The 20844-nt window shown below is 43.2% G+C and overlaps 1 protein-coding gene across 4 annotated transcripts in view; it reads left to right on the forward strand.

Moving 5' to 3' along the window:
- LOC125453168 (52 kDa repressor of the inhibitor of the protein kinase-like) overlaps positions 1–20844 on the forward strand; it is a 38947-nt gene that overhangs the window by 10003 nt on the left and 8100 nt on the right. For 3 of the 4 annotated variants that reach the window (XM_048532377.2, XM_048532375.2, XM_048532376.2), the window contains exons 2-5: positions 8229–8349; positions 11663–11776; positions 11885–11921; positions 17178–20737. In XM_048532377.2, the coding sequence (XP_048388334.2) occupies positions 8229–8349; positions 11663–11776; positions 11885–11921; positions 17178–20737 (3832 nt within the window). Of the gene's footprint in view, positions 1–5712; positions 5926–8228; positions 8350–11662; positions 11777–11884; positions 11922–17177; positions 20738–20844 lie in introns of those variants that run through there. The other variant, XM_048532374.2, reaches the window with a different exon arrangement.

Consider the following 20844-nt stretch of genomic DNA (forward strand, 5'->3'; position numbering starts at 1 on the left):
TGTAAAGAGATTGTAAGAACTGCCAATGCTGGAATCCGGGATAACATGATGTGGAGCTGGACGAACACAGCAGGCCAGACAGTATCAGAGAAGCAGGAAAGTTGACGGCTCAGGTCGGGACCTTTCTTGAGAAAATTCTTCAAAAAAGTTCAGATTTTCTGCAGCTTGTGAAGTCCACGTTGATACCATTTGGGCTGCAGGTTTCCCAAGTGGAGTTGCTGGTCCTGCAACCTTTGGGTGGCATTGTGGCACTGCAGGAGGCCCAGGATGGACATGTCTAAGGAATGGGAGAGGGAGTTAAAATGGTTCGCGACTGGGAGGTGCATTTGCTTATTGCGAACCGAGAGTAGGTGTTCTGCAAAGTGGTCCCCAAGCCTCTGCTTGGTTTCCCCAATGTAGACGAGGCCACAACGGGTACAGCAGATGCAGTATACCACGTTAGCAGATGTGTAGGTGAACATCTGCTTGATGTGGAAAGTCTTGGGGGTGAGGGAGGAGGTATGGGGGCAAGTGCAGCACTTCCTGCGGTTGCAGGGGAAGTGCTGGGTGTGGTGGGGTTGGAGGGGACTGTGGAGCAGATGAGGGAGTCACTGACAGCGAGACAAGGGTCAGGATGGAAGGGATGAGTTGCGGGAAATGCAGGAGACACCGTCGGCATTCTTGACCACTGCTTTTGGGGGGGGGGGGGGGGGGGCGGCACAGTTGCGGTCCTTGAAGAATGAGGACATCTGAGATGTATGCATTTCCTGCAACTCATCCCTCACACCCCGTCACTGCGATAACCGCCAAAAGAGAACCCCCCTCGTCCTCGCATACCACCCCACCAACCTCCGGATCCAACGCATCATCCTCCAACACTTTGCCATCTGCAATCTGACCCCACTACCAAAGACATTTTTCCATTCCCACCCTTGTCTGCTTTCCGGAGGCACCACTCACTCCGTAACTCCCTTGTCCGTTCCGCACTCCCCTTCAACCCCACCACACCTGGCACTTTCCCCTGCAACCGCAGGAAGTGCTACACTTGCCCCTATAAGTCCTCTGTCACCCCCATCCCAGGCCCCAAAAAGACTTCCCACCTGCACATCTGCTAATGTGGTATATTGCATCCACTGTTCGAGATGTGGCCCCCTCTACATTGGGGAAACCAAGCAGAGGCTTGGGGACCGCTTTGCAGAACACCAATGCTCGGTTCGCAATGAACAACTGCACCTCCCAGTCGCAAACCGTATCAACTCCCCCTCCCATTCCTTAGATGACATGTCCATCCTGGGCCTCCTGCAGTGCCACAATGCCACCCAAAGGTTGCAGGAACAGCAACTCGTATTCCACTTAGGAAACCTGCAGCCCAATGGTACTACTGTGGATTTCACAAGCTTCAAAATCTCTCCTCCCTCAACTGCATCCCAAAACCAGCCCAGCTCGTCCCTGCCTTGCTCGCCCTGTTCTTCTCACCTATCCTCAAGCTGCACCTCCATTTCCTACCTACCTGCTAACTTCATCCCGCCCCCTTGACCTGTCCGTCCTCCTCGGACTGACCTATCCCCTCCCTACCTCCCCACCTACACTGTCCTCCTCCTGGCTCCATCCCTGCCCTTTTAACTTGTCTGTCTCCTCTCCACCTATCTTCTCCTCTATCCATCTTCAACCTGCCTATTTATTTCAGGACCATCTTCCCCCTCCCCCTTTTCTGATGAAGGGTCTAGGCCTGAAATGTCAGCTTTTGTGCTCCTAGTTCTGAAGACATACAATTTTGCCTGATCTTTCTGACCCCTGATTTTTAAGAAGCAAACCCGAGTTCTTGATCCTCCCACAAGAGAAAACACTCACTAAATCCAACCTGTCAAGATCCCTTTTGAATCTTTTATGTTTCAATCAAGTCTGGAGTAAGGGTTTGAAGCTCGAGGATCTTCACATCTGAGTTGTAGATGTTGCACCACATTTGGGAAGGGGAAGAGTTTTCCTCCTCCTTCTCTTGTCGTACGTGGGAATTGCTGGCTGGGCCAGCATTTATTGCCTGGTCCTAATTCCCCTTGAGAAAGTCATGGTGAGCGTGCTGCCTTGAACCGCTGCAGTACATCTACTGTAAGTAGACCCACAATGCTGTTAGGAAGAAAATTCCAAGATTTTGACCTAGTTACACTGAAGGAATGGTGATATATCTCAGAGTCAGGAGGGAAACTTGCAGGTGATCTCCTGTATCTGCTACCATTGTCCTTCTGGGTGGTAGTGGTCATGAGTGTGGAAGGTGCTTTTTAAGGAACTTTACATTTCTGCAGTGCAACTCGTAGATGGTAAAGCAGTGTAGATAGCAAACATTGCTGCTGCTGAGCATCGATAGTGAAACAGTAGATGTGGTGCCAGTGAAGTGACCTGCTTCACCCTGGATGGTGTCAAGCTTTTCAAATATTTTTGGAGCTGCACTCAACGAATCAAGTGGGGTCTATGCCATCACACTCCTTACTTGTGCACTTGCAGGTGGTGGACAGGATTTGATGAATCAGGAAATGAGTTACTCACTGCAGTATTCCTAGCCACCATCTACATTGCCAAGTCCAGTTCAGTCTCTGGTCAATCGTCCCCATCCCCATCTAAAGGCACCAGCATACCAGCACTTCGAGAGTCAGAGTGCAGAGGTGAATGTAGTGGCTGTCACCAAGGAGAAGTTGCTGGGTAAGCTGAAAGGTGGATAAATCCCCTCGACCAGAAGTTCTGAAGGCAACTAGCTGAGAAGATTGTAGAGTCATCGAGAGAGAGTGCCATAGGACTAGAAATGGCTAATGTAACACCCCTGTCTAAGGGAGGGAGGCAGAAGACAGGAAACTATAGGTCCATTAGCCTGACCTCTATCATTGGTAAGCTTTTTGGAGTCTGTTATTAAGGAGGAGTTTGTAGAGTACTTGGAAGCCAATAGGGCTGAGTCAGCTCTGCTTTGTCAAGGGGAGGTCATGTCCGGTGGGACAAATCTGTTAGACTTCTTTGAAGAGATAGTGAGCAAGTTGGAGAAAAGAGAGCTTGCGGACGTGATCAGTTTGAATCTCCAAAAGGCCGTTGACAAAGTGCCACCCAGGAGGCTGCTAAATAAAAGTCCATGATGTTAGGGTACTGGAATAGGTAGAGGATTGGTTGATTGGCAGAAAGCTGAATAGGGACAAAGGAACTTTCTCAGAATGGCATCCCCTGATTAGTGGAGTTCCGCAGGGGTCCTTGTTGGGACCATAACTACTCATGTTATACATCAATCTGGATGAAGGAACTGTGGACAATGTTGCTAAGTTTTCAGATGACAAAAGGTAGGTGCAGGCACAGGTAGAGGGGAGGTTGCAGAAGGAATTCTGTAGACTAAGACAGTGGGCAAAGAAGTGGCAGATGGAATAAAATGTGGGAAAGTGTCAGGTTTTGCATTTTGGTGGGAAGAATAGGTCAGTTGACTATTGTCGTGAATGGGGAATTACTTCCGAAATTTGAAGCACAAAGAGATTTAGGAGCCCTAGTTCAGGATTCTCTTCAAGTTGACATGAAAGTGCAAATGCTGTCCTAACTTGCTAACAGTTTAGTTGCATTTGTTGCAGGATGGCTAGAATACAGAAGCAGAAATGTACTGCTTAGGCTGTATAAGGCTCTGGTCAGACTGCACTTGGAATATTGAGAGCAGTTTTGGGCCCTGTATATTAAAGAAACCATGTACTGGCCATTGAGGGTGTTCAGCGTAGGTTTACAAGAATGTTTTTCGTATGAGTAGCAGTTGAGGACTCTGTCTGTAGTTGACAAGAGTTTAGAAGGATGGGGGGGGGGGTATCTTTTGAAACTTACAGAATACTGACTGACCTGGACACAGTGAACATGGAGATGTTTCCACTAGTAGGAGAAACTAGGTCACAAGGGCACAGTCTCGGAGTGAGGGATCACCCTTTAGAACTGAGCAGAGGTAGATTTTTTTCAGCCAGAGGGTGGTTAATCTATGGAACTAACTGTTACAGAGGGCTGTGGAGGTCAGGTCTATTGAGTGTATTCTTGATTAGTAAAGCGATCATTATGAGATGAAGGCAGGAGAGGGGGTTGAGAAACCATCAGCCATGATTGAATGGCGGAGCAGACGATGGGCCAAATGGCCAAATTCTTCACCTATATCTTATGGTTGTATAAGGGAGGCAGGTTCAATTGTACCTTTCATGGAAACATTGGAAAAAGCAGCAGGAAAAGGCCATTTTGCTCCTCGTCCCTGCTCGTCATCCTGCGTAATTGTGGCTGATTCTCTATCTTAATGCCCTAATTACTTGTCTCTGCTCCCTTGACAACTGTGACTTCCAGAAATCTGTTTTGTTTGCAAATATATTGTAATTGTGTGGCCATGATTTTACTGTGTGTTTTAATCTATTCATGACTTTGGCATAAACATCCTAGTAGAAATTTTCTAGATCTTCTGTTTCCAAACCGATTGTATTAAAAAGCAGAATTGGCTTGATCTTAATAGTCTACTCCTTTTTTCAGTTGAATTTACTTATTAAATAGTTCTATTTATTTTAAATCCAATTAAATCTTTCTTTCACTATAAATTTAGGACTGCTTTTTAAATCCAACTCCATGATGTGAGGTTGACCAGCATTTTCCTGTTCCCTATTCCATGTGATAATGGGAACTGCAGATGCTGGAGAATCGAAGATAACAGTGTGAGGCTGGATGAACACAGCAGGCCAAGCAGCATCTCAGGAGCACAAAAGCTGACGTTTCGAGCTGAGGCCCTTCATCAGAAAAATAAAGTTACAGTTGGTTTTAGACTTGAGTGAGACATCTTTTATAACCTTTGCGAAGTAGGAATTACTGAAATCAACTGTCTCTCAAATATTTGGATTAAATTTCATCTTTAATGCTTATTAGCCTCAACAGTAATGTAATGAAACTGACAATTTTAAGTCACATTATATATGTGACAGCAAAGATGCCACTCAACCCTGTCATGCTGCACCAGCTCCTAAATGAAGAAATCTTTTCGTTCTCTTTGCCTGCCTTCTCCCCATTAACACTACACATTCTTCCTTTCGAGATAATGTAAGAAATGATGAAGGGTCTAGGCCCGAAACGTCAGCTTTTATGCTCCTGAGATGCTGCTTGGCCTGCTGTGTTCATCCAGCTTCACACTTTGTTATCCCCCATTCCATGCCATTTCTTTTGTGCATATGGAGGCATGAATGAACATGTTTCATGTTCAGACTTCTTCATAGCCTCCCAGAAGTAGATATTTTCTAATTAACCTGTTGAGGAATATTACTACACACCTTTTGGTAGATGTTAACCCGAGCCTCCTGATTCAGACTTTGGGACACTACAACGGCACCACAAAAGTCCCTACCGTAACAAAACTCTCGGACCCTATTTTTAAATTGGACTAATTTGGAATACTTTTGAAGATGGTCCGAATCTCCTGATGGCCTCGTAGCTGGCACTTGCCTGTGGCATTCTGCCTGTGCAATTTATAATTTTTTAAAAAATCAACCAATTTACAGATGTAATTATGCACCTCCGGACTAGGTGGGACTTAACACCTGGCGCTCACAACCGTAGGAAACTTTGCAGGATGCTACCCACCTAAGAGTTCTGATAGCTGGATACTAATAAATTGCAAGTGTTGCATCCGAATTCTTTTTGTGGCGCGTTGGCGCGGCGCATTGTGGTCTCGCGGAGGTCCTTACTTGACCTCCCAAGCCGCATCAGTAGCAGAGCAACCCTGTACCAGTGGAAGAGGCGTTGCTGCTTCGGAAGAAGTGGGTGGGGCGGCAGAGACAATCCCCGTTTTTTTTCAAACGAGGGAAAACAAATAAAACACTTTTTAAAAATGCCGAACTTCTGCGCGGCTCCGAACTGTAGTCGGGGCAGCACCAATTACCCGGACCTACCTTTTTTCAGGTTCCCTAGAGACCGCGAGAGGTGAGCACTCGACATTTATCAATCTGTTCAGTCTTAAATAAAAACGGCTTCTCGTCGGGAAACACTGTTGCAACCCCCATCCACCAGAAGTTGTGTAATGTGCACAGATGTTGATTAGGAGCTTTCGAGGTGGGTTATGCCCAGCGAGGGAAGGCAGGCAATGTTTTCCAAAATTTAACCTCGGGCTTGTGCTTCCACTTACCGTCGCTAGGCCTCGCCGTCCAGGGAGGGCGCATGCGCAGAGCCAGATTCACACTCCAGAGTCACTTACCAATATGCATCATTGCTCCGTGCTCTCTCCCGTCCACCCATTCCTAAAAGCGGGGTTGCTGGAAATTTGTAATAAAAGCAGATGATGCTGGTAAAATTCAGCAGCAACAGATTCAATATTTAAAGTTAACGACAGGTCTGGAAGTGTCTTACGCAAACGATAGTTGATCTGTTATTTTTAATTCTGACATTGATAAATTTTTGTTTAGCAAAAGTATTAAGGGATATGGACCAAAGCACGTATATGGAGTTAGGCCACAGATCAGCCACAACCTCTCAGAATGGACAAACAGGCTTGAGGGCAATAACCTAATCCTGTTCCTATTGGTGTTGAAGTATTAACTGTCTCCTGTCTCTGCAGGTGCTGCCAGAGCTGCTGAGTTTCTCCAGCAGTTTTTGTTTTTGCATTCGTTCACAGGGTGTAGATATGCTGGCCAATTACTGGTCAACTTACTTATGCTATATACATATGCCATCCTCTCACCTACTCTTATTTGCATATTCTTCATCTTGCCCTAACAACATACCCTCATTCCTTTCTTCCTCCAGTTCATCCAGCTGGCCCTCCAGTGTGGTAGTGTGCCACATGCTGTACCATGTCTGATGCACATCGTCAAATCCTGCTTCTAGTGAAGGCTGTTTTCCATACTCCTATTTCCCTTTCTAGGTCATAATCAATTCTGACATGCAGCTTTCTGAACCAGTGTTTCCTTTTCCTGAACCACGTTGCCTCTGCCATGGGTGATGAACTGTTGACAGTGCTTGTCCCTGCTTCGATATTTCTGGTCTGGAGTAACTCAGCAGAACCAAAATAGACTTTCATACCTTCAACTGTGCCAGCCTTGACATTCAACATTACAATTTTCTGGTCTGACACTCTGGTCCGCAGCTTTAATTATCCCTAACTCTCCATTTCCTTCAAAAGATTGTCATGCAAACACAGGAGCCGTAGCACCTGCCTCTTTGTCTCTTTGGAATTCGCCATCTGATGCCACTTTTACTACCTTTGTGTGAAACGACTATTTAGTTTTTTATCATTTGGATATACTGTATTTCCATTGCTTGATGATCTCTGCAGGCAAGTTCAAAAGATTGTACGATTGCCTTGTCCAACAGTTGCATTCAGTAACGTGTGGTCGCCAGCTTCCAGAAATATTAATTTTTCAATCTCATCTCACACTTACGCTTTCACTGCCTTCCCTATTATCTTCTGGTATAAATAGTAGCTTTCTGTGATTCATGCATGAAGATCCTGAAGTCCTTCTGTACGTCTTGCATTAGATAAGGGGCCATGACAGATAAGGCATTTATCAAAAATCTGAAGTATACCAGTACAATTATGATCCTGTTCGCAGTGCAGCACGTTTCATCTCATTTAGTTGTCATTGCCTCTCTTTAGGTGAGTTGTATTTTTTAGCTTGTTTCCACTCCATTGCTCCATTTATAACCCACTAATAAGCCTCTTGTACTACAGAATAGGGTGTCATAAGGAATAAGTATTAAGTTTTGCCAAGGAGATGTTCATAAATTTGTTGATATGCTCCTTTCAGGAAGAGGCCAATATAAGTTTTTTTTTAACCTTTTTATTACAATGCTGTTAAAACTCCAAGTCTATAAGCACAGAGAATTGATGCTAATTTTGGCTTGTATATATCCTGAATGTGCCTTTCATCTTAAATCAGGTTGCTGATTTCTGCAATGGGGAGTAAAAGAGAAATGGAAAAGCTTTACAGTAGAACCAGTGGGAAATTTTTCAGTCTTGGCTAAATCTAAATTAACTTCATGCAATGGTGAAGCCTTCCACTTCAAAGTACAGGGGAATTGTTTTGAAAAGGTTTTGGTTTGGTTTGTTTTGATTTAAGCTGGAAAAATAATTGACAAATAAACCTATAAAGTCATACTCATTATAACAGAGAGACACCATTTGAGTTCATGCCTTACCTTCCCACAAAGGAAACATTCTTTGTGGAATGCAGTCTGTTTTATCAAATGTTAGGTTATAAAAGTCATTAATGTTTCTTGTGTTGATGCAGGTGTCAGAAATGGGTAGAGAACTGTCGGAGAGCAGATTTGGAAAACAGGTCTGCTGAACAGCTTCACAAACAGTACAGACTCTGTGCAAGACATTTTGAACAATCCTTGATATGTACGAACGTAAGTTTTAATTCTCTCCATTTATTCCGCAACAAGCTGTTCGAGACATTAAATAGCTGTATGGATTTGTTCTTTACAGTTACACCAGCCAAGTCTCAGCTCACTACTTACAACCAAGATCTGTAAAGCTATACCTTGTGAGCTTACAGCACAAAAAAGCTACTCTGTAAAGTCACAAATTTGAACAAACAGACGGTACTGCAGTCTTCGTTGGCAGTCGTGTGCTTAATTGACGTGTCTCGTCCTCTGGGGTATACAGCTTTTATCGGAATGGGGTAGGCCATTCAGCTGCTCAAGCCTACTGTTAATTCCATTGGATTAAATCTGCCACGAAATGTACCGCAACTCCGTTCATTCATCTTAGTTCTGTGTTTTTGATGCATTTACCTAATAAAACAAGCACCCCTTCCTAATTTATTTCTGACATGCGAATTATGAATGCTGTATTTTGTAACTTGGGTGCTCATTTCATTGAAGATGTTGCTATGACCTTTGCTCACTTGCTGAAATGAGTAAGCAAAACAAAGAATGGAGAGGAAGAGGAAAGTAGAATGGGAGGGGGATGCACATGAAAGAAAATTGAGGCAGAGACACCCTGTGGGTGCAAGAGAGCAAGGGTTGTGTGAAGATGACTGAAAGAAATAAGTGCTTTTTAATTTTTCATGGACTTTCCTCCAATATGTAAACAGACACTTTTGTAACCTGTTTTTAGGCTAATTCTATTGCCTTGTTTCACAGACCAGCTTTTTCAAAGCAAAAACATTATATCACAGTACCCTGTATGTAAAGAATTGGTTGAGGTTTCTGAAAACTGAAATAGTCACCCAGTAGCTTTTTGAGCTGAGTGCAAAACTAAATCATGTCGTACCGGGTTATCTTCTGCTCTTGGCTCATGCTAGGAATGCTGCTGTTGGCCTTATCGATCTACAGCAAGGAGGGAGAATGTTCTGGTCAACATTCTTGCCAGTGATTAAAATATTGTGAACCTGCTGGAAGATGTTTTTGTGCTATTTCTCATGAGACATTAGCAATCAGGACAGAAATTGCCAGAAAAGTTGAACAACAAGTCTGGCCGCATCTGTGAAGAGAAATCAGAGGTTACATTTCAGGTCTGATGACCCTTCCTCAGAACTGATGATAGCTAGGAAAGTGTTGGTTCATGTACAGAAGATAAGGTGTTGGGGGTGGTCAGGAGTAAATGATATGTGGGATAGAATCAGAGAGGCAAGAACAGTAGGACAAAGGAGTGAATAACCATCTGACTAGGAGGATGAATAGCTATTAATGGAGCAAAACCAAAGTTGCTGGAAAAGCTCACAGGTCTGGCAGCATCTGTGAAGGGATAAAACAGAGTTAAGGCTTCGGGTTTGGTGACCCTTCCACCGGGTCACCAGACCTGAAACATTAACTCTGTTTTTTCCTTTCACAGGTGCTGCCAGACCTGCTGAGCTTTTCCAGCAACTTTGTTTCTATTCCTGATTTTCAGCATCCGCAGTTGTTTCAGTTTTTAGTTGTTAATGGAGACTGTTCGTAGCTAACAAAAGGTAGCATGTAATAGCAGACTGTGATAACGAGGCCTGGTGTGTGTGCGCATGAAAACTGACATTTTTCCTAGCTAACATCAGTCCTAAAGAAGGGTCACCGGACCTGAAATGATTTCTCTGATTTCTCTTCACAAATGCTGCCAGACCTGTTAAGCTTTTCCAACAATTTCTCTTTTGTTTCCGATTTACAGCATCTGCAGTTCTTGCAGATTTTATTCAAAATTAGGAACCTAGGGATTGCTGAATAAGAAAAGACAGAGAGGTCAGTCTTTTTCACCTTCTACCATCCTGATAGTTGCATGATGTTAACAGCAGTAATGGTTAATCAGTTTCCACCCAACAAAATTCTCAAGCCTTGGAGAGCTTTCAGAAATGTTGGAACAAGTCATCTTTCCTCCCAGGCCTGACACATTCGTGCTCAAATTACCCATGTACAGTCTCCTGAATTATTGTTCTGAACAGTGTCAATCCATGTTTACTGCTTCTCCACCTCCCAAACTAGCAGGTGAATGTTCTGACAAAGGATCACTGGACTTCAAACATTACCATTGTTTTTCTCTCTACCAGTGGTGCCAGACTGACTTAAGTTTCTCCTTGCTGTTTCTGTTTCAGATATCCAATATCCTACAGTTTTTATTTAAGTGTAATAGCTTGATTGCTTACTCACTGAAGTACTCTTGTCTCTAACTTTTGTTTTTATTTTGCGTGCCATGCCTTCTGTTCGCACTGCCTCTGACAAAAGAAAGAATCATTGGGCTACATTATCTATTTGCTGTTAAATCTTACAAACAGCAGCCTTACAATCTCTTGTAAGCAAATTAATAAGTGAGTTTTCACAAACTGATTACTATACTCTTTAAATCAGTGCAGTTACTCACCACTGTGGTATCTCTGGAGGTGTACTATTATTACAAAACTTGTAAAAGCAGCACACTGAATTTTAGGTGAGATTTAAGTTTCAGTCTTAGTTCATTATTTCACTCGAATGGTAGTCTTTACAACACCCAGAATCCTAATTGCATTTATATAAAAGGCAAAATACAGTAAAGCCTGGAAATCTAGGAAATATTCAACAGGTCTTGTGAAAGGTTATCAACCTGCAATGTTAAGTCTCTCTGTGTCTCTCTGTGTCTCTCTGTGTCTCTCTGTGTCTCTCTGTGTCTCTCTGTGTCTCTCTGTGTCTCTCTGTGTCTCTCTGTGTCTCTCTGTGTCTCTCTGTGTCTCTCTGTGTCTCTCTGTGTCTCTCTGTGTCTCTCTGTCTCTCTCTCTGTCTCTCTCTGTCTCTGTCTCTGTCTCTGTCTCTGTCTCTGTCTCTGTCTCTGTCTCTGTCTCTCTCTGTCTCTGTCTCGTGCGCGCTCTGTCGCTCTCTTGCTCTCTCGCTCTCGCTCTCGCGCGCGCTCTCTCTCTCTCCCTCTCTCTCTCCCTCTCTCTCTCCCTCTCTCTCTCTCTCTCTCTCTCTCTCTCTCTCTCTCTCTCTCTCTCTCTCTCTCTCTCTCTCTCTCTCTCTCTCTCTCTCTCTCCATAGGGCTGCTAACTTCCTGAGTTAGACAAGGTTCATTTTAATTTGCTGTACACGTTAATGAACTGTGCGGGTGACTGTCAGATATTATGTAGGACTTAGTATCCGGCTGTAACTTCACAAACTGGATGAAATAAGCTAGAGACTATCACAGTGACAGAAGTTGCAGATGGGGAAATGTTAGTTAGAAAGCATTTGATATCAACAGTGAAGCATCTAACATTATTTGAAATTATAATCTTGTTTCCAGAGCCCTTACAGAACAGTCCTTAAGGATAACGCAGTGCCGACTTTGTTTGACTTAACAAGTCATCTCAATAAACCTGAAGGCAAACACAGAAAGCACAAGAGGATAAAAGACTTGGTAAGTTCACTTCGCTACAATAATTGTCCCTTTTTTTTCTCATTTTGTGAATTTCAGGATACATTAAGATAGTATAAAACCTTTTCCTTTTCTTCTGTCTTGTTATAGACTGAAGAAGATTTACTGAGGGTGAAAGCACCAAGAAGTAAGTAGCTCCATAACGCTGATTATATGTAACCCTGGAAATGTGTATGGATGATACCTTTTCTAACATATTCCCGGAGCTTTAATTTTTGTGAGGTTGACTAACCAGACATATGTGTCTGAATTTGAGGGTGTCATTTCAACATTAAAAATGATTTCTCAAATGTTTATAGCAATACTCTTTCAGAAATAATTCAATTGCTTATGTGATGGACAGTGACTAAAATGGGCATCTTAGAAAATGCCTTGGGTGTGCATTCTACATAGAAACACCGATAATGCATGTAAAATGATTAGGAAGTTAATGACTGAAAGCTAAGTGTAAAAATACATTTTTTTTAAAAAAAACCTGTAACTTATACGATCTCAAAATGTCAAAGCAATTAATGAGAAGGAAGGGAGGTTGTGACATGGACAAAAATAAAAGAACCAAGTGCTCATAGAGTGGTAACTGCTGTTTCTGAAAGGGAGAAAATATTACCTGGAAAAAAAAAATAATGAGACCTACTAGCTTAGGGCAAAAAGAAAATTGGTAGATTTAGAGAAAGAGGGTCAAGAGATAAGGAGGTAGATTTCTTGCAAAGATGGGCTCGTGGAGAAGAAGGGCTAAATGCTTGAGTAAATAATTGTTTTACATGGAGTTGAACAACGTGGATTTGCTAAAGGACAAGATTTCAGTCGTGGGCCAAGAGCCGCTAAGGGCTAAATATGGCCTCAGTTTTGGTGGGCAGAACATGTAAAGGCCAAGTTTATTCTGGAAAGTAACTAGGACGGTCTGCTGACACAACTGAGAGCTTAGACTTCCTTGGTCTTTTGAATAATCTATCGAGTTTTAACCAAGTACTATTGCTGTGGATGGTAAACAAACAACATCTTTTAATTATGGTAGTTTATTTCCTTAATTGTTCTGAATGATGCACTTTTTGTAGGGGACACTATATTTGCTTCTGATCCTGGTCTCTTTTGAATTGCACCCAAAAAGCTTTTGAACTACTTTAAATAAAACCAGCTCATCTTAGACTATATGGTTTAATATTTTATCATCCTTCTGTTGTAAAGCTCCAAAACATAAACAAACTTCCATGAACACTTCAGGAAGCCTTGCAGGCCTCTGCTCTCTGAAGCATGTTGGTTTAAAATTGTGATCCCAGAAAGTGACCGAGTTAGGCTTAAATCACTTTAATGTTGTAACACACATATTCCACCAGTTTAACTAATTGCTGAAAATGTAACATGTGCATTACCAAGCAGTAAAAAATTTACTGGAGTTCAGTAACTTGAAATTTCATTGTTTTTCCAGAAATCTGAAGCTGATACAATAACTTCTAGCATTCTCGTCTAATTCTCTGTCACAATGTTTACATTCTCTCATGTGCTTGCTGTACTGTGATTCAGTGATACTGAGCAATCGTTTTTAGCCAGTTTATCCCCAGATTATTTCAGTCTTCACTGGCACAAAAATAAAATGGGAAAGGTAGCCTAACCATGGCTAACAGGGGAAATTAGGAATAGTATCGGATCCAAAAAAGTGACATGCAAATTGGACAACAAAACAGCAGACCTATGTATAGAGACCAGTTCAGATTCAGCAAAGGAGGATAAAGGGATTAATTAAGAGGGTGAAAATAGAGTAGAAACATAGCACGGGGAGGCCATTCAGCCCTTCATGTCTGCTCTGCCATTCCTCATGATCATGGCTGATTGTCCAACTCAGTAGCCTGATCCTGCTTTCTCCCCATAGCCTTTGATCCCATGCTCTTCAAGTGCTATAACTAGTCACTTCCTGAATACATTCAGTGTATTGGCATCAGCTGCTTTCTGTGGTGATGAATTTCACAGGCTCACCGCTCCTTGGGTGAAGAAATGTCTCCCCACCTTCATCCTAAATCGTCTACCCCGAGTCCTCATGTTGTGACCCCTGGTTCTAGATATATCCACCATCGGGAACATCCTCCCTGCATCTACCCTGTTCAATCCTGTTCTAATTTTAAAAGTCTGTATGAGATCCCCCCCCCCCCCCCCCCAAACATTCGTCTGAACTCGAGCAAAAACAATCCCAACCAAGTCAATCTCTCCTCGTGTGTCAGACCCGCTGACCCCAGAATCAGCCTGCTAAACCTCGACTGCACTCCCTTAAGAGCAAGAGCATCCTTCCTCAGGAAAGGAAACCAAAACTGCACACAATATTCTAGATACAGCCTTAGCAAGGCCCTGTATAACTGTAACAATGCGCACCTGCTTCTGTACTAGAGTAAGATTTCAGAAAATGTACAGAATCTTCTACAAGCCGTTTGTATGTAAGTGAAGTGCAAAAAAGTTATTTAAGACAAATATAGGTCTCATCGCAAGCAGTGAAGTTATAACAGGGAGCAGAGAGATGTCAGACCAACTAAATACATGGTTGGTTTTGCTCTCAAGGGAGAATACAAATAACATCCCAAAAATGTTGTGGATTCCAAGGTTTAGATAGAGGGAAAACTGAAGGGAAACAGTATTGATAGGGAAGTGGTGTTGGAAAAATTGATATGATTGAAGCCTGTTTAAAAAAAATTAGGCTCAATAATCTACACCCTGGAGTACTTATCATAGGACATTACAGCACAGTACAGGCCCTTCGGTCCTCGATGTTGTGCCGACCTGTCATACCAATCTGAAGCCCATCTAACCTACACTATTCCATGTACGTCCATATGCTTGTCCAATGACGACTTAAATGTACTTAAAGTTGGCGAATCTACTACTATTGCGGGCAAAGCGTTCCATTCCCTCACTACTTTCTGAGTAAAGGAACTACTTCTGACTTCTGTCCTATATCTTTCACCCCTCATTTTAAAGCTATGCCCCCTCGTGCTCACTGTCACCATCCTAGGAAAAAGGCTCTCCCTATCCACCCTATCTAACCCTCTGATTATCTTATGTCTCAATTAAGTCACCTCTCAACCTTGTTCTCTCTAATGAAAACAGCCTCAAGTCCCTCAGCCTTTCCTCGTAAGACCTTCCCTCCATACCAGGCAACATCCTAGTAAATCTCCTCTGCACCCTTTCCAAAGCTTCCACATCCTTCTTATAATGTGGTGACCAGAACTGTACACAATACTCCAAGTGCGGCCGCACCAGAGTTTTGTACAGCTTCACCATAAACTCTTGGTTCCAGAACTTGATCCCTCTGTTAATAAAAGCTAAAACACTGTATGCGTTCTTAGCAACCCTGTCAACCTGGGTGGCAACTTTCAGGGATCTGTGTAGATGGACACCAAGATCTCTCTGCTCATCTACACTACCAAGAATCTTGCCATTAGCCCAGTACTTTGCCTTCCGGTTACTCCTACCAAAGTGCATCACCTCACACTCGTCCGCATTAAACTCTATTTGCCACTTGTCAGCCCAGCTCTGCAGCTTATTTATGTCTTTCTGTAACCTACAACATCCTTCGTCACTATCCACAACTCTACCGACCTTAGTGTCGTCTGCAAATTTACGAACCCATCCTTCTATGCCCTCATCCAGGTCGTTTATAAGTAACTGGCTGTAGAAAGAGTGGATGTATTGGTGATCACCTTTCAAGATTATAGACTGGAGCAGTTCCTGTGGTTTGTAGAGTAGTTGATGTAACCTTACTGTTTAAAAAGGAGGTGGAGAGAATGAGAAACCAGGCAGCTTGCCTCATTAGTGTGAAAAATACTGGAATTTATTCAGAACATTTAATGGTATAGCACTTGGGAAATAGTGACGGGATTGGATAAATGGATTTATGAAAGGGAAATCATGCTCAACACATCTGGAAAATTTTGAGGATGTAATTAGTTGATTTTGATAAGGAGCCGTTAGTGGATGTGATTTACTTGGACTTTCAGAAAGTGTTCGATAAGGTCCCACATAAGAAATTAACACAAAACTGGCGTCTGAGGTTGGGCGAAGTGCACTGACATAGAGAATTGTTTGGCAGATAGGAAACAATGAGTCTCTTTCCAAATGGCAGGCAGTGACTAATGAGGTACTGTTTGTGTTAGTGTGTGGACCCCAGCTGTTCAGTGTGGTTTAACAATTTAGATAAGGAAACTAAATGTAACATTCTCCCAAGTTTGCAGAGCATTCAAAGTTGAGAGGGAGGATCAACTGTGAGAAAAGAGATATTTCAGTGTGATTTTAGACAAGTTGAGTGAGTGGGCAAATGAAGTGTAATGTGAGTAAATACGAGGTTATCCTCTTTGGTAGTAGGAACACGTTATTATCTGAATGGCAATGATTGGAAGAGGTGTGATGAGACCTGGTATCCTTATATATCAGTTCCTGAAAGTAAGCACACAGGTCGCGTGTAGGGTAAGAAGGCAAATGGTATTTGGCCTTCATAGCAAGACTATTTTGAGTATAGAAGCAATGATATCTTGCTGGGAACGTACTGGCCTTGCTGACATCACACTCAGAATATTGTGCACTTTTGGTCTCCTTTATCTGAGAAAAATGTTATGATATGGCGGAAGTGCACTGAAAGTTTACCAAGCTGATTCCTGTAACAGCAGGACTAATGTATATGTTTCCAATGGCTGGGAAGACTAGGAGCAGTGGTTACAGTTTACACTATGGGATGAGCATTTTAAGACTGAGGTGAGGAGAAGTTTTATCACCCAACATGTGGTAAGCCTGTAAAATTCCTTGAGGTGGAGTTAGATATAGTTCTTGGAACCAAAGGGAGGGGGAAAGTACAAAGTACTGAATTGGATGCTTAGCCATGATCATTTTGAAAGACGATGCATGCCCATAGGGCCAACTGGCTTTCTCCTCTTATTTTCTATTTCTAGGAAATTCTGCATTACAATTCCATAAATTCACTTGTACACTTATTCTATTGGGATCTCCCTTGCTTTTCGGATTGTGATGTAGTTTAAATATTGGAATACTAATAATACTGTTCAATATTCAATCTACAACTTTTAGCACTTTCGTTCTGTTAATACTATTTGCAATCTTGAGTTTAGAAGTTAAAATAGACAAGTGAATAAAGGAGAGTATTTTAATTGAGTTAGTATTATTCTTAAGATTTTTGGGTCACATGACTGTGATTACTAACAGCTATAATTCTGTGTAAATTTTATTTTTAAAATAAGTTATTTCCTGACTGAGGGTGATAATGTAAATATGTTAAGCGTTAGCAGAATTTATAGGATGAGTTTTCAAAATAAGTACTTAATTTGGGTCTGTGATCATGTATAATAAAAATGTTGGCAATAGTCTCAAACTTTCTTTTTCATGTTTTAAGCTGACTGTGATGTTCTGAGAGGTCTGCAGTGTAAACAGGAGGCAATCAATGAACTTGACAAAACAGAACTGGAAGGTGCTACAGAGAGCCTTGAAGAGTCTACTCTCTTGGAAGAATCTTTAAATTTGACACCTGAAGAGAAAGGAAACAAAGAATTTCTCAAAGTTTTATTTGAAACTGTATTGCTGTTAGGGAGGCAAAATGTTCCTCTGGGAGGATCGGCCATTGAAAACCTGAGCAACCTGTGCAATACTCCTGACAACATTCAAGCACTACTAGAATTCAGAATGAATGCAGGTGATGAAATTCTTAGAAAGAGGTTTGAGACAACCGCTGTGAATGCGGTGTACTGTCCTAAGAACTTGCAAAAAGACCTCTTGGACATCTGTGAGATGTGCATACGGGAGGAGGTACTTCGAGAAGTTCGTGACAGCAACTTCTTCTCCATTGTGACGGATGAAGTGATCAATGTAGCAGGGCTCGACCATGTGTCCCTGTTAATTCGGTTTGTAGATGAGTCTGACTGCCTGAGACAAGAATTTGTTGGCTTCATACCCTGTGATCTTGACGGGGAGTTCTTGGCCAGTCGGATCCATGAGACGCTTACAGAAAAGTGGGGTCTGAATATGTATTACTGCCGTGGACAAGCATACAATGGCTCTGGCACAATGTCTTACAAAAAGCGAGTTGTTGTGGCTAGCATTTTACAGCAGTGTCCAAAGGCATTGAGCACTCCTTGTTCTTCATACCCCCTAAACATATGGATAGCAAAGTCCAGTCTGATTTTTGGTGTTAACATGGTATTAAGCTTGATGGAGAACATTGTATCATTTTTTAGCTTGTCACCTCAGCTCCAGAAGGTTTTTGATGTTGGTGTTGATGGTGTCTATCAAACAAATGAGGAGAAGGCAAAGGAGCTGAAAAAACTCTTTCAAATTAATTGGTATGAAAGACATGACACTTTTGAGATCTTAGCAGATCTTTATGAAGTGCTGGTGACATGCTTGGATGAGATCAGCTATGATACGTGTGGTAGGTGGAATGCTGAGATAGCAACCCAGGCCAGCATGCTCTCCTCAACCATGAGAGATTTCGAAATAGTCGTCTCTGTTATGGTGTTGAAGAATGTTCTCTCATACACAAGAGCCTTTGGCAAAAATCTCCAAGGTCAAGCATCGGACACTTATTTTGCCTCAAGCACTTTGACTGCGGTCCTGCACTCATTAAATGAAATGAGGGACAATATTGATGTATATCATGAGTTCTGGTTAGAAGAAGCCACCAATTTGTCAATCAAAATGGGGATTGAACTAAAGCTGCCATGGAGGTGTCGCAGGCAGCCTCAAAGTGAAGAGGTTTCTGAGGAGACTCCTGAAAACTATTACAAAGAAGCAATTACTGCACCCTTTTTGGACCACATTATTTTAGAAATAGAGGACATGTTCTCCGAGCAGCAGTTAAAGGCTCTCAAGTGCCTGTCATTGGTGCCTTCTGTTATGGCCCAGCTGAAATATAATACTGGGGAGGAAAACATGGCTGATTTATATAAAGACGATCTTCCAAATCCAGATACCCTTTCAGCAGAACTGCACTGTTGGAAGATAAAATGGAAGCATCGAAGCAGAGATGTTGAACTTCCTAGTACTATTTTTGACACGCTGCGCCATCCTGACATCAAGTTCTTTCCAAATGTGTACACTTTACTAAAAATTGTCTCAAACCTACCTATTATCAAGCTTGAAACTGACAAGTATGAAATTGGACGGAAGCGGCTCAAATCATATTTGAAAATCACTCCGGTTGAGGAGCGGACAACCAGTCTGGCACTAATCCACATCAGTTACGATACCAAACATGACTATGACATGATGGTCGATACTTACGCAAAACTATACCCAGAGAAAATGCAGCTGGCGCACGTGACTGATTCAGATGGTGTGGACATAAACAATCATGATGGAAGCAGTATCGAAATCAATAATTTAGAAACAAGTACTCAGACAGTGTATGAAGTTGATGGTGAGTGCATGGAGGTGGCAAGCCATACAGTGACAAGTGGGGTTGTACTACACCATCAGTCTGCAGGAAGCCTCATGGAGGTCTGCCAGAATTCAGATAAGACGATCATAGAAGTGACCCAGCATCCGGAGGGGACCACAGTAGAACTGCAACAGTTTCCCGTAAGCGGCACCATGATTGTGACTCAGCATACAGCAGAGTCCAGTGTGGAATTACAACACCATCCGGAAGGGGCTGAGATCAGCCAGCAGCCAATAGCAAGCAATGTGGAACTGCAACACCATATCGAGGGAAGAGTGGTGGAGGTGATCCACCATTCAGAGGTAAATGGTGTAGAATTGCAGCATCACTCACAGGTGAATGGCTTGGAATTGCAGCACCATCCAACAGGTCAGGTTATTGAGGTCAGCACTGTGGCGCTTCAGCCGCAAGTGGAGCCGAGCACTGTGGCGCTTCAGCCGCAAGTGGAGCCGAGCACTGTGGCGCTTCAGCCGCAAGTGGAGCCGAGCACTGTGGCGCTTCAGCCGCAAGTGGAGCCGAGCACTGTGGCGCTTCAGCCGCAAGTGGAGCCGAGCACTGTGGCGCTTCAGCCGCAAGTGGAGCCGAGCACTGTGGCGCTTCAGCCGCAAGTGGAGCCGAGCACTGTGGCGCTTCAGCCGCAAGTGGAGCCGAGCACTGTGGCGCTTCAGCCGCAAGTGGAGCCGAGCACTGTGGCGCTTCAGCCGCAGGTACAAGAGGATGCAGTATCCCTGCAGCACCATCTTGAGGGAAATACCGTTGAGCTACAGCACCACCCAGAGAGCAGCAGTGTGGAATTGCACAATCCACAGACTAGTGCTATTGAGCTGAGCTGTGGAACAGGAGAGACTACCGTGGAAGTGGGTCATTGTCCAGAGACTAGTGCCACTGAGCTAATGCAACAACAACCACAGCACAGTGCCTTGGAATTGCAGAGCCAGTGCCACCTGGAGCCTGGTGAGATGGTGATGCGGCCCCATCAGGTGTCTGTTGCTACAGAGACAGAAGACCATCCAGAGCTCGAAGTGGACATCAAGCCCGACGTGGAATCAGTTGCCACAGGGGTGCAACATCCTTCAGAAGTTACTAGCATGGAAATCCAGCACCACTCAGAGCCTGTTGCGACAGAGATGCAGCAGCATACGGAATCGATCTCTGCAGAGGTTCAACATCCACCGCAGACTAATGCCTCAGACTTGCCACATAATGAATCTAGTACTGTGATGGAGGGCAATCCAGTGATGGGCATGGAGGTCGTCGAGCACCATTCTGGTGTAAGTGCTGTGGAATTCGATCCACACCCTGAGTCACGTGCCATTGAGTTGGAACAGTGTCCTGAGGCAAATGTGGTGGAACTGGACAACTGTCCAGAAGCAACAGAGCTGCAAAACCCTCCTCCAGAAGCAGCCACAGTGGAAGTAGACAATATGAGCATGTGCAATCAGGATTTGAATGGTGATGGAATAAAGGTTTTGGAAATTAATAATTCAGAAGACAGAAACTCAGAGACGAATGTTTCTAGTGTAAGTAATGTAAATAGTTCTGAAGTAGCAGTACAATAAAATTATTCACCATTGCTACTTCAGTTATACTCCTAATAGTCAACAACTTTAATCTGTGACCAGTTCAG

Source organism: Stegostoma tigrinum, chromosome 6 (genome assembly GCF_030684315.1).
Source record: "Stegostoma tigrinum isolate sSteTig4 chromosome 6, sSteTig4.hap1, whole genome shotgun sequence".
NCBI lineage: Eukaryota > Metazoa > Chordata > Chondrichthyes > Orectolobiformes > Stegostomatidae > Stegostoma > Stegostoma tigrinum.